The 12,895-nt window shown below is 34.6% G+C and overlaps 3 protein-coding genes across 3 annotated transcripts; 1 reads left to right on the forward strand and 2 right to left on the reverse strand.

Annotated features, from left to right (window-relative positions):
- Positions 1–465: 465 nt before the first annotated feature.
- Positions 466–4,554, reverse strand: LOC131619771 (uncharacterized). Its single transcript, XM_058890835.1, has 3 exons — positions 4,407–4,554; positions 1,123–1,299; positions 466–932 (listed from the first exon to the last, which is right to left on the reverse strand). The coding sequence occupies exons 1-3, from the start codon at positions 4,552–4,554 to the stop codon at positions 466–468; spliced, it is 792 nt and encodes a 263-aa protein (XP_058746818.1).
- Positions 4,555–4,617: 63 nt separating this feature from the next.
- On the forward strand, positions 4,618–5,402 carry LOC131619772 (uncharacterized). Its single transcript, XM_058890836.1, has 2 exons — positions 4,618–4,902; positions 5,103–5,402. Exons 1-2 carry the CDS (start codon positions 4,618–4,620, stop codon positions 5,400–5,402), a joined length of 585 nt encoding a protein of 194 aa, XP_058746819.1.
- A 3,671-nt stretch (positions 5,403–9,073) lies between these two features.
- LOC131617897 (MDIS1-interacting receptor like kinase 2-like) lies at positions 9,074–12,398 on the reverse strand. Its single transcript, XM_058889168.1, has 2 exons — positions 9,679–12,398; positions 9,074–9,559 (listed from the first exon to the last, which is right to left on the reverse strand). The coding sequence occupies exons 1-2, from the start codon at positions 12,347–12,349 to the stop codon at positions 9,201–9,203; spliced, it is 3,030 nt and encodes a 1,009-aa protein (XP_058745151.1). The 5' UTR covers positions 12,350–12,398; the 3' UTR covers positions 9,074–9,200.
- Between the last annotated feature and the right edge of the window lie 497 nt (positions 12,399–12,895).

Genomic DNA, 12,895 nt, shown 5'->3' on the forward strand with positions numbered 1-12,895 from the left:
ACAACGCTTTAAAAATTAATACGTACTAAAAAGACTAAGAATTATGACATATCGATTAGTCGCGGTGTTACCAAAATGAAGCACGCGATCAATCCACGCGCATACAAATCTTTGCCTATGTGGGATCAACCAAGTGTTTTTCACGTAATCGAGGAAGTCACTACAAGCAAAACATGCTTGCTTAAGATATTGCAACCGTACACCATACTCAACCTCATTACTAGCCCATACAATATCTTTCCCCAATGTGTTTATCGTCTCTTGCATGTCTTTCATCACATATTCCTTGCATTTCATCCCAACATTTTTGTTAATGTGAAAACGACATAGCAAGTTATGCGTCGTAGGAAACACAACTTCAATTGCTTTCATCAAAGCAAGATCTCTATCCGTCAAAATCACTTGTGGACCCACATCTTTTTTCACAAATAATTGCTTCAGCTTATCTAAGATCCAACAATAACTCTATGTCTGCTCACACTCCATATAAGCAAATGCAACCGCAAATTTCAACTCGGTCGATGTCATGCCAACTATTTCAAAAATAGGTTGTCTATATTTGTTGGTCTTATATGTGGCGTCCATAATCAAGACAGTTGGAAAAAGATTCAGCAACTTTACTGAATCTGGATGAGCCCAAAAAATATCTCTCACAACTTCCGAATCATCCCTTTTCCTACTCCAATAAACATAGTTCGCCTCCTTTATAAGCTTAAGCAAATGTTGTATGTCACTTTTTGGACCTCTTATCTCTGCTTCTATCACACTCTTATGCTTGTATATTTGGGTGATCCGAGTGAAATTTTCAGGATCTCGCTCTTGTAAGGAAATCAATATGTGTCTAAGCGGAACATGTCTCTTTGTCAAATCAGCAACATGCTGCTTCTCATCTGTTGTCAACCTACCAACAAAAGAATGACCTTCTAATCTATCTGGTAAACCATGATTATGAACTCCACATTTTACATCAACCTACCATCCAGACCCATCTTTTGCCGGTTTCGACCTGATTTTGAATGGACATCCATGTCTCTTAGTAGCACTTTGAGTCTCACTTTTATCCTTATATTCCCCCCCCTTTATCGCACCCAAATATCACTTTGTTGCTTCTTCCTCTTTTGCCTGTTTCGGTGTCTGAACGGGCGATGATAACGGTCACTCTATTGTTGATTCCAGTCTCTTTAACCCATCGAATAACCTCTTCCAGTGTGACAAATCTTTGTGAAGTAGTGAAAACATCGGTGGTATCTACAGTTGTCTCGTTTTTTTTTTGACAAATCTGAAGCGGAATTTCCATACCTGAAAAAAACATTAAAAAATAAAAAAAAATGAAAAAAACATAAGAAATCAAAAAAATTAAAGCGTTCCGGGAACGTATTCCGGAAGACAATGGCCAAGTCTTCCGGTTTGGAAAAAAGCGTATCGGAACACTTTGATCAAGTGTTCCAGTTTGGTTTTCATTTCACCGAAACAGTTATTAATAAGCTTCCGGAAGATTTTTTGGTGAACCGGAAGACTTGGAGAAAGAGTTCCGGTTTGTAAATTTGCATACCGGAATACTTACATAAAGTGTTCCGAAATTGATGCTCGTAGGAGTGCAATTTCCATAATTTTTTGACTTTTTGATTGAATGATAAAAATAAAATGGTAAAATATTTAATATTTTTAGAAGGTAAAATTGACATTTTTAAAAAATTGTAGGAATACATAGGCGAGTGTAGGAATGCAAAGTAAAATTTTCGATTTCTTTAAAAAAAACATTCATATGGTGTAATTGTAAATATAGTGTATATATACCTTCTATCACTAAACAGAACAATTTATATATAGTTTGGACTCACTCTTCACAAAACTAAGTATAAAATTTCATTACCATGTTTATTTTCAACCAACCCCATCATTAATCATATACAACTAAGCGTTTGGCTCAATGGCAACATTAATCATAACTTTAACACGCGTGAATGTTAATTTTTAATCTGTGCACTACATTACACAAAGTGTTATACAATTTTCCAAGTACAATCAAACGACGACACTAGGTTGAACATATTGTTGACTTTCCAAATTTTGTTTAGGTTGTTGTCTTCTCATCTCTCTCTTTTTCAAGAATATTCACTCTTAAAGTTAACTTATCCACCGAATAATAAACACGTTCAATGTCTGCATGTTTGTGACTACACCTCTTAATAGATATAGGTCTTTATGAGTTACTCGAAAACCTAAACCCCTAACAATATGGCGTAAGTACTATGGAAAACCTACTTAAGATGATTTATCATTAGAAATTAACTGCATTCATGATATTACATAAGTAATTCATGATAAGTATAATGTTTTGATATATTCATTTTAATATTATTATGTTAATACAAAGTAAATTGTAGGAATTGTCCATAAGTCTTAAATTCAACTCATAAATATCAATATTATTATATTGGGTTAAATATATTAATTATTGGTCCCTAAAAATATCTCAATTTTAGCTTTTAGTCCATATAAAAAATATTGACTTTTAATCTTTATAAAATTATTTTTGCACGGAGTTTTAATCCCTGTAAATAAACTAAAACTACGTGCAAAAGTAATTTTATAGGGACTAAAAATTAATATTTTTTTATAGGAAATAAAAGTCATTTTTGATAATTTTATATATATTAAAAACATATTTAACCCTATTATATTGGATATTGCGCATTCTTGGGTTGAACCTCAAACATAAAAAAAATTATAAGTTAATTTTTTCTAGTCAAAACGAGATGACTTAAATTCCGGAGTATTATTAAAAATATTATTCATTTATTTACGTATTATTAAAAATATGCATGTGAAATTGTTTTTTAACCATGTTGATTTACAAATAGAGAGATCACTACTACGTTTTCTAGGTGTTTTATTCTCTTAACAAATGTAATGAAATCTCACACACGAGTTTTAAAGCCGAAGAAAAAATGACTCTTTTATGGAAAAGTTGGTCACTTTGTTGCATCAAAAACGATTTCCCATGCCATTAAGAGATTACGTTTGCACGACATGGTGCCACCAAAAATTAGTAGTTTGAAAATTATTTGAAAATAACATTAGCCACACATAACACAAGTTCAGCACCATTTTCATAAGTTACTTAATTATTACTATCAATTTTTTTAAACTACAACTCTACCTCTTTGTTCAATATTTTGGAGTAAATCTCAATAATAACTCACTCATGATTCGAAAACCATTGAATGCTTGAAATTACATATTATGTTTTTTTTTTCTAATATATTCTAATACTTTAGTGACTAAATAAGTAGGATATCACGTATTCGAACCTGCACTTCTGTCGAGTGTCTTTGCTCATATATTAAGTAGCTGTCTTAACCAATATATCACCGAGTCGAACCCGCACTCCTGTTATATGCCCCTGCTCAAATATTTAGCTTTAACCGGACAAATTATTAGGTTTTTATATAAAATAAATATTATATATTTATATTATATAAAACTATATACTACATGGTGGTAGTACTAACAAAGTACATAATAGTTATTGGTGGTACCATAAGCATTTTCACCTAATGACAAATATTAAAAAGTAACTATCAAGAAAATAAAATCAAAATTAAATGACAGCTTTAATGGAAAGGGACATGAAGGTTTCACTGATTTTCGTTACAACTCTGTCAAAATACCACTTCCATAAATGATAGAATGATGCATTCAACAATACAAGTAACGCATAAATTCTGTAACCATAAATATATACTTTAGCTTTCACTATGAGAATTGATCTTTACCAGCCTAATTACTTGTGAGAGTGAGAGTTGGTAATCATAACACCTATTCTGTCTTCTCAACTGCGTATAAGACTTTTAAGCCTCTTGATATGGAGAGTTTTTTTAACATATAAATGTGTTTAGATTTACGTTTAGAATTACTAAATAATGATGTAAAGAGAACTATACTCATAATATATTTTTACTGAAATATCTACTTAACACAAACCAAAATAGACTGATTATAAAATACGTTTACATGTAAGCCCTTTCAACTATGATAAAATAAGTAGAGATTCTATTTAATCACTATCTAATTTATTATCCGAAAAATATTTTATGAGATTTTATTTAACTATAAATTAACCTTAACGAGTTTGAAATTCATTGCGGTAGTCTGCATTATGCACTCTCAAAGACGATTCTTCATATATATATATATATATATATATGTATCTTGATTGCATATAATCAAATTACACTTTATGTTAATTGCATAAAATCCGTATATAACATTGAGGATAATATCCATAAAATCCGTGAACCATGCGCGAAAGATATTTTCTCTGTTTAAACCACAGGCTCAGTGGTTTAATGATGTGGTACTGGGAGCAGGATTGACGGGTCATGCATGACCGAATATAGTACCATCAGCCACGAAATGCAAGACGCTTTTGTCGAGCGGTGGCACAATGAGACGTCTTCTTTCCACCTTCCTGTTGGGGAGTTGACGATCACCAAACACGATGTGGCCTGTCTGCTCCACCTGCCAATCAGAGGTAGGCTGCTCGACCATTCCCGGATACAAAGGGTTGAGGCCATTGAGTGGATGGTGGACTACCTGGGCATGGACCCAAATATGGCGGATTACGAGTGCAGAGTGACGAGTGGGGCACATATCAGGTTCTCCAACTTGAAAGAGTTGTATGAGAACCACTTGATGGCGGCAGCGGATTCAGAGCAGGAGGGTGACAGGCTTTTTACTGAGTATCACCGTGCTTGCGCTCTGCGGTGTTGGTTCATGTTCTTGGTAGGCATTGCACTCTTTGTGGAAAAAAATGCAACGTATGTCGACATGACGTATCTCCAGTACTTTATCGATTTGACTATAGTGGACCAATGGAACTTGGGGGAAGCTATTCTGGTATACCTATACCAGAAGCTAAACAAAGCCTCCAACTGGAGGACCAGACAGTTGACTGGATCATGCACACTCCTTACGGTACGTTTCCTTTTAATTATTTCACATTTATTATTCAATATTATCGTATTATTATTTCACATTTAACATTGTTTTCAATATTATTTCACATATTATATTATCGTATCATATTTGTGTTTCAGGGCTGGATCATCTCATACTTCCACCGCATCCACGACTTTGCCATTGATCCTATGTACGATGACGCCATGCCCAGGGCCGCACGATACGTCCTCCAAAGGGGGAATAACGCAATGGATCCATATCGTGTGTACCTGGATCGCACTGTGCACGGCGACATTTATTGGACGTCTTTCATTGATTACCGTCACGCTATCCCATTCGACCGCATCGCATTATACTCTGGATGGTTGGCATGTGGGACCATCACCATGGTCAGGTGTCTGCCGGAGCGGTGTATGAGGCAGTTTGGACGTGTGTAGATGATACTGAGGTCTCCGTTTGAGGCTGCTCCCGACACCGTTACTAGAGTGGGCCTCACTACTATATTTGAGGATTGGGCGCATCATTTGGTGCCCGAGGAGTTTCGGCGTATGGTGGCCACCCAAGAGTGGCACTGTGTGGAGGGGTACGTGACATGGTTCTATCAGGTGTCACATCCTTTGATGACACCCGATGCTCCTGGAGATCCACCTAGGCCAGCACATGATGAGATCTTGGAGAACCAGCAGGCCGAGGATAACCATGTCACTGATCTCCTGCCGGTATGCCAGCAGGTACATATGATTGGGCAGGATGCTTTGGACATAGGTATCATTGAGCAGGAAGGTCCAGAGGCAGTTGCCATTGTGGAGAGAATGGTTAGTGACGCGGTCGGTGCGGCGGCTTATAGGAGGTAGAGGAGGTCTCAGGGAGTTAAGGTTAGACATACTCAATAGCAGTTGCCTATTTGTATTTTATTCTTGACTTTTTGTATTCGGGTTGTATTATATTGACACTTAGCACTTATCCGTATAACTATTTTTCGTATTTATAATATTGGTATTTTATTCGTATTTATTCGATTCTATTTTGTCGATTAATGTAAAATATGAGATTAATCATTGATTTGAAAAAAAGAAAAACTCAGAGCATATTTCGGAGATGCATCTCCAAAATAATGGAAAAAATGAAAATGAGTGTTTTCAGAGATGCATTTCCGAAAACACCAAAAAATGGGTGTTTTCGGTGATGCATCTCCGAATTCTGAGAAAATAAGAAAAAAAAGTGACTTCGGAGATGTATTTTCGAAGTCAGGAATATTTTGGGGTTTCCAGCAGAAATTCTCACTCCAGAGGATGGATAAAGAAATTGTCTAACGTGGAACCTCTCTTCTTTCTTTTGCCAAGTTGAGTCATTAACTGGGCTCGAATCAATAAAGCCCATTCAATTACGTTTCCAACACATCCCACCTGATTTCTTTTGACACCCTTTTTTGGTTCATGACTCAAAAAACAAGATGATGAGGTATAAAAAAAAACCCACAGGTCCATGCGCAACTTTAGCCTTGTACTCATATCCAGTCTCTGCACCCCCTTAAACCCTTATTTAATTCTCCCATTTTTTATATTTCATTTCTTCCTTTTTTTTTTTCTTTATAAGTTTTAATTGTAAAAATAATGACATTTAATTGGATATTAGATTTTTTATATTAGTTTTAATTAGACCTTTGATTAATTGATATATTAGAAATGACGGTTCTTTTAATCTTTTTTTCTTGTATGCGTTAATCTAGGTTTTATTTTCAATGTTCATAATTGTTTTGCTTAATGTTGTATGCTAGAAAATATCCATAAAATGATCTATAATACCTTTACATGTTTTCTAGAACTTTATTCAATTAGACGGTTGAATATCATTTAATAATTTGATTTGAATTAATGAACTTTTAGGTCATGTTACCATTTAGGATATTTAAAATCTAGAAATAGGTAATAAATTTGTATGACAACATTTGGAGAAATTTCCCATTTTTTATTTTATTTTTTTCTCTTGTCTATGTAACACTAAATCTCTTCTTTTACAAATAAACTCAAAATATTTAAAAATACGATGTGATTCGTACGCCATGAACCTTAAGCAAATGGAGCAGAAAAGAGGGAGTATTCTACCCTTATTTCGAGTATCTTTGGATACGGGACGCATGACCCAATTATTTATAGTATTCGCCTCCATTCATAGTCATTAGTACAAATTAAATCAAAAATAATTTTTGTAATTAAAGGATGAAAAAGGAGTCGGTGGTGTATTCTTTTCAATTTCCCATATATCTAGATACCCGTTGTCGTTCTGCCGCAATACAAACAACACTTAAGCCTCACATACGAGCGTACAAGCAACATTTAAATGCTGAAATGCAAACGTTAACATTGTCCAATAAAAACAACCAGCAAATACTTATTTTCTACCCATGAACTACGGAGCGCTGATTTCTCATTGAACTATGAGGATACGTAGGCCCAAGATTCCTAAATTTTGGCGAGCACACTAATTAAAATCTTATTTTTCCTTAATTAAATCCAATAATCATTAATAGCAATTAACGTTTAGATGACAACACCCATTACACGCCAAACAATCAAAATGGCTCCCGTTGAGTACAATAAATGTGAGGGGTGCTAATACCTTCTCCTTGCATAATTGACTTCTGAACTCGAATTTAGTTGCGAGACCATCTTCTTTCACTTTTAGGGATTTTCTCGATATTTTTTCTTTCCTTTAGAATAAATAAATTTTGGTGGCGAATATGTATTTTTTTACGGTGCAACACCATTTTGTGTGACTTTGCTCAAATTCTTGGGAGGAAATCACAAACGCAACGGAAAAATTCAACAACATAAAATATCCCAAATATCACATGCAACGACAATTAGAGAAAACCGGTAAGTGAAAACCTTTCAAACAAAGCAGATCTTCCATTTTACCTTTCCAAACATTATAATTAGAACCATTCAAACTTACCATCCTATATGTGTTTGTCTCCATCGTTACTCAAATCAAACCACTGCTTTAGATACCACTTGTTGGGAGTAAATCACAAACGCAATTGAAAAATTCAACAACATAAACTCTTCAAAATATCACATGCAACGACGATCAACAAAAAAACACATCAAACAACACAACACACTTTTATGTTGGAAAAAATCTCCGTTAGTTAGGAGTAAAAAGCCACAGGACCCGTAGACCACTTTAAATCTCCACTATAATCAACAATAGGTACAAACAAGGTTCTCTCTAACACTAGTTAGAGGTATACATCTACATCATTAAGATTTGTAATCAATCTTGGAATACAACAAGAATTAAGAGAGACAAAACAACCCAAAAACACCAAAAAATTCTGACCTCAAAGATGGACTTGACCGACTTAGAAAGCTCCGATTCCATCACCACCACTCATAGTGTGCTCTTATAAGTCATGAACGTTGTGTCAAAATTTTAGGACAATTTGATCGTTGGATTTTGCACAAGCTCCGATTTTATGGGATTGAACAATGTTGAAATTGGGGCTGCAGGATTTTGATGTGCATGCTGATTTCTCTCTCTTCTCACTACTTTTCTCTTGTTATTTTTCACACTTAAAACCTATTCCTCTTTATTGGACAATAATAAAGGCTTACACATATATGAGTCACTAACCCACATCCAATTGACCTCTCCAAATACGAGGGATAGCCCAACACAAATCACGTGCAACTTGAGGCTATTAAAGAACTTTCATGTAATATAGTAGGATTTAATAAGTAAACTCACATGACCTTAATATAGGCATGTTGTATAATAACCCAACCTGAAAGTAACTATGACTGAAGTATCTAACCCAATTAGATGTAGTTAGACCATGAGCTTATTGTAGGCATGTTTAACTATATAACACAATTAGATCTCATCTAACACGTTGTAACTAACTGATGGATAAGTGTAGCCTTACCTGCTACAACATATCACCACTTAGATCTATAAAAATATCAAATATAATGTAATTCAAGATTCTAACAATGAATAAGAAATTTCACGTTGAATGAAAATATCTAATATACTAATATATTTAAGTGAGTGGATACATATATTTAATATGGTTAAATATGTTATAACACACAAGATAAATCTTGTTTTCTTAGGTAATCTATAGCTCAAAACTAGCCTACAGAAACTCACAAACACATTATTAGCAGCACAAGAAAAAAAACAAAGACAGAAGCTTGCAACACAAGTAAACCAAAAAGTTCATAATTTCACTAATTCAAAAGTTGGCCAAGTGTGACGATTCGGAATGTCTCCATGGAATGTAATTTTGGCATCACAAACATGTTGTACACTTGTTTCATACTCGGTCGAGAACGTGGATTTTCAGTCAAGCAAGCAAATGCCAATTTCGCAACCAAGATCACATCCTTAGCAACTGAATTTTCTGGTATAGTAAGTCTTTGATCTAGTACATCTTTGAGTAGCCAACTATGAGCTATTGGTGCTTCAGATGATGAAAACAATGTAGAAATGAGGTCCCCTGGATGCTTTCCCATTATTATTTCCAAACATAGCACTCCAAAACTAAACACATCGCATTTCTCATTCACTTCATGCGTATACGCAAGTTCTGCAATAACATAAAAGATACGAAAAATGATTTTGATAAAACTAACGGTTAAACTAACGAAACTTGAAGTAGCTTATTAAAAAAACGATATAAACTCGTGAGAGAACGAAGGGCCTAACCTGGTGCTGCGTAACCATAAGTGCCAGCAAATGTTGTTGAGTTGTGTGAATCAAGATTCAGAATCTTTGCTGTTCCAAAGTCTGAGATATAAGCTTGATAATCCGAATCTAAAAGAACATTTTTGCTCGATATGTCGCGATGAACAATAGGTGGAAAGCAACCATGATGCATATGATAAAGAGCATTTGTCACACCCTTAACAGCATTCACTCTCTTTTTCCAATCAAACATTGTTACTTGTGTATCATTTCTCAACATATTATCTAAATTCCCTCCTTCAAGAAACTCGTAAACCACAAAAGAGTGGCGCGGATGCGAGCAAAATCCATGTAACTTCACAATGTTACGATGCTTGATTTGCGTCAACGCTTTAACCTCGTTAGTAAAAGCCTTGAAGTTATGCATTTCACTGTCAACTTCAGCATGAAGTTTTTTCACAGCTACAACTTGTCTTGAGGGTAAATTAGCCTTGTAAACCGAACCAGAACCGCCTTCACCAATAAGATATTTCTCATCAAAATCCTCGGTTGCTTCAATGATGTTTTCATAAACCATTTTTCCATCATAACTCCATATGGAAAAAACATCTTGAATCTGTTCTCGTTCTTCTTTCGCTTGCTTTTGAATTCTTCTTGCATTTTTCAAATGAATATATAAAGAACCGGCAAAAAAGAAGACAAAAACAAATAGAATACTCAAAGTAACAGATAGTGACAATATCACACTTTTGTGTTTACGATTTATGCAAGGATCCAAGCCTGAAGCATTACCACACAAGCCTTTATTGTTTCTCAATGATTCAAACGGCGAGTTAAGAAATGCTTGATTGTTAGGAATCGAACCCTCTAATCGGTTATAAGATATGTCAACAATTGTCAAGCTTATCAAATACTCAAAATTAGACGGAACGATTCCATGGAGCTTATTGTGAGAGAGGTTCAATGTGTTCAACTTTTGCAACTTTCCAAGTGATTCTGGTATTTCTCCATTTAACATATTTCCACCAAGATCAAGATTTTCAAGAGATTGCAACCTGTTAAACTCAAGTGGAATGGTTTCCATGAACTCATTACTGCTCAAATTCAGTTGAACTAATTTGAGAACCTTCCCAATTTGCTTTGGAATTGAGCCACTAAGTTTATTTGCTGCAAGATTCAAGATGCTGAGTCCTTGCATGGATCCTATTTCTGTAGGAATCTCTCCAGAAAGTTCATTGTTACTCATGGAGAGTTGAAACAATGAAGTCAAGTTACAAAGCTCTTTAGGAATTTTTCCTGTTAGATGATTTGAAGAGAGTTGAAGCGATTGTAACCTAGACGCTTGACCTAATTCTCGAGGTATAGTACCTGATAATTTGTTATTAGAGATCACTAGGCCTATTAGATTACCACTTTTCACCAAATTTGGCGGAATTTCGCCATATAATTGATTGTGACTCAAATCAATGAAGCTCAAATTTGGATAAACACCAAAATCATGTGAAATATTTCCAGCAATCATATTTTCCGCAAGGTTAAGCCTAAGAAGGGTTGAGCAATTCTTCAAGCTTCTTGGAACAAAACCACTGAAATGATTTTGATTAGCAGAAAAATTTGTCAAATAACCACCAAGGCAAATTTCATGTGGCAATTGGCCAGTGAAATCATTTGAACTTAGTTGTAAACTCTGCAAATTGGTAATATTTTTCATGGATTCTGTAATGCTACCATTGAGTTTGTTATTGTAAAGTAATAGAAAGGTTAGTTTGGTCAAGTTTCCAAATGTAGAAGGAATGGGACCAGAAAGATGATTTTGTGAAAAAGAAAGTCTTTCTAGATTGATCAAGTTTCCTATTGAAGAAGGAATTGATCCAGAAAGTTGGTTTTCTGAAAATGACAGTTCTATGAGTTTTGTCAAGTTTCCAATAGATGAAGGAATTGATCCATGAAGATGGTTCTCACTAAGCTGAAGTATCCTCAAATTTGCTAAATTTCCAATGGAAAATGGAATTTGACCGCAAAAATTGTTCTTTAGCAATTTGATAGTTCTAAGAGAAGAGATCGCGCCTAACTCAATAGGAATCGGTCCAGAAAGAGAGTTTCCGTATAGCACAAGTTTTTCTAAGCTCTTCAAGTTTTTTAATGAAGGGATTTCGCCGGAGAGATAGTTAGCTGATAAATCAAGTTCAACAAGATTCATCAACATTCCAACTATTGAGGGAAGGGAACCATTGAAGAAATTATGATTCATTTTTAGTTTAGAAATTTTGGACAAGTTACCTATTTGATGTGGAATATTTCCTTGAAATGAATTGTTACTTATATCCAATGTTTGAAGCATAGGAAAAGATGAGAAGTTGAAACTTGAAAGAGTACCTTTAAGACCAAAGTTTGCAACATTTATAATTGTCACAAATTTGGTTTTTTCATCACAAGTAATTCCTTCCCAATTGCAAGGACTTGAAAGGGGTGTCCAAGAGGATAATGAAGCTTGGCTTTGGTTGTCAAGGTTGGTTTTCCAATTTAAAAGTGCAATTGCTTCTTCACTAACATGATGTTGTGTAGAATTAGTGGCAGCAAAAGCAAAGGAAGCAAAAGTGAGAATGCCATAAACTTGGATGGTAGAGAGACTTAGAAGTGAAGAGAAAAACATGATGAGAATGAAATGAAAAGCTAGAAGATTTGTGGACATTATGTTTAAGGTGTAGGATGTTTTTCATAAGGTGTTAGGAATGAGCATACAAAAGATTGCTTTGCATGCTTAGTTATGTTGTAGTAGTACTACCATTGATATGGTCCTAAATTTAAGTAGGGTCCTGTCATTGAATTTTTCTTGCTGGAATTAAAACATGTCATTCTCACCTTTCATATTATTATTATCTCTAGTGTGTCCTCGTTGTTACAGTTTAATGATTTGACTAAAAGGATATTTAATGTAAAATTTCATATTCAAATTTGAATCACCACATTTTTCTCGTAGTCTCTAGTTTTTTTTCCCGACTAAGTATTGGGCATATAAACCATAGTAAAAAGTGTTGATAAGTCAACTTTAAACTTTTATTTGATTTTTTTTTATTCTTTTATATTTTTGTATTAGAGTGTTGTGAAATGCAGATAAATATTTGTTTGAAAGGGTGTGAGTGTATTAGGGGCCATGGATAGTTGCGCGTATATTATGTGTTATAATAATTTTCACGTAGCATTATTCTTTACTTGTCATTCGGTAACGGTCGTAGTT

Source organism: Vicia villosa, linkage group LG7 (genome assembly GCF_029867415.1).
Source record: "Vicia villosa cultivar HV-30 ecotype Madison, WI linkage group LG7, Vvil1.0, whole genome shotgun sequence".
Lineage (NCBI taxonomy): Eukaryota > Viridiplantae > Streptophyta > Magnoliopsida > Fabales > Fabaceae > Vicia > Vicia villosa.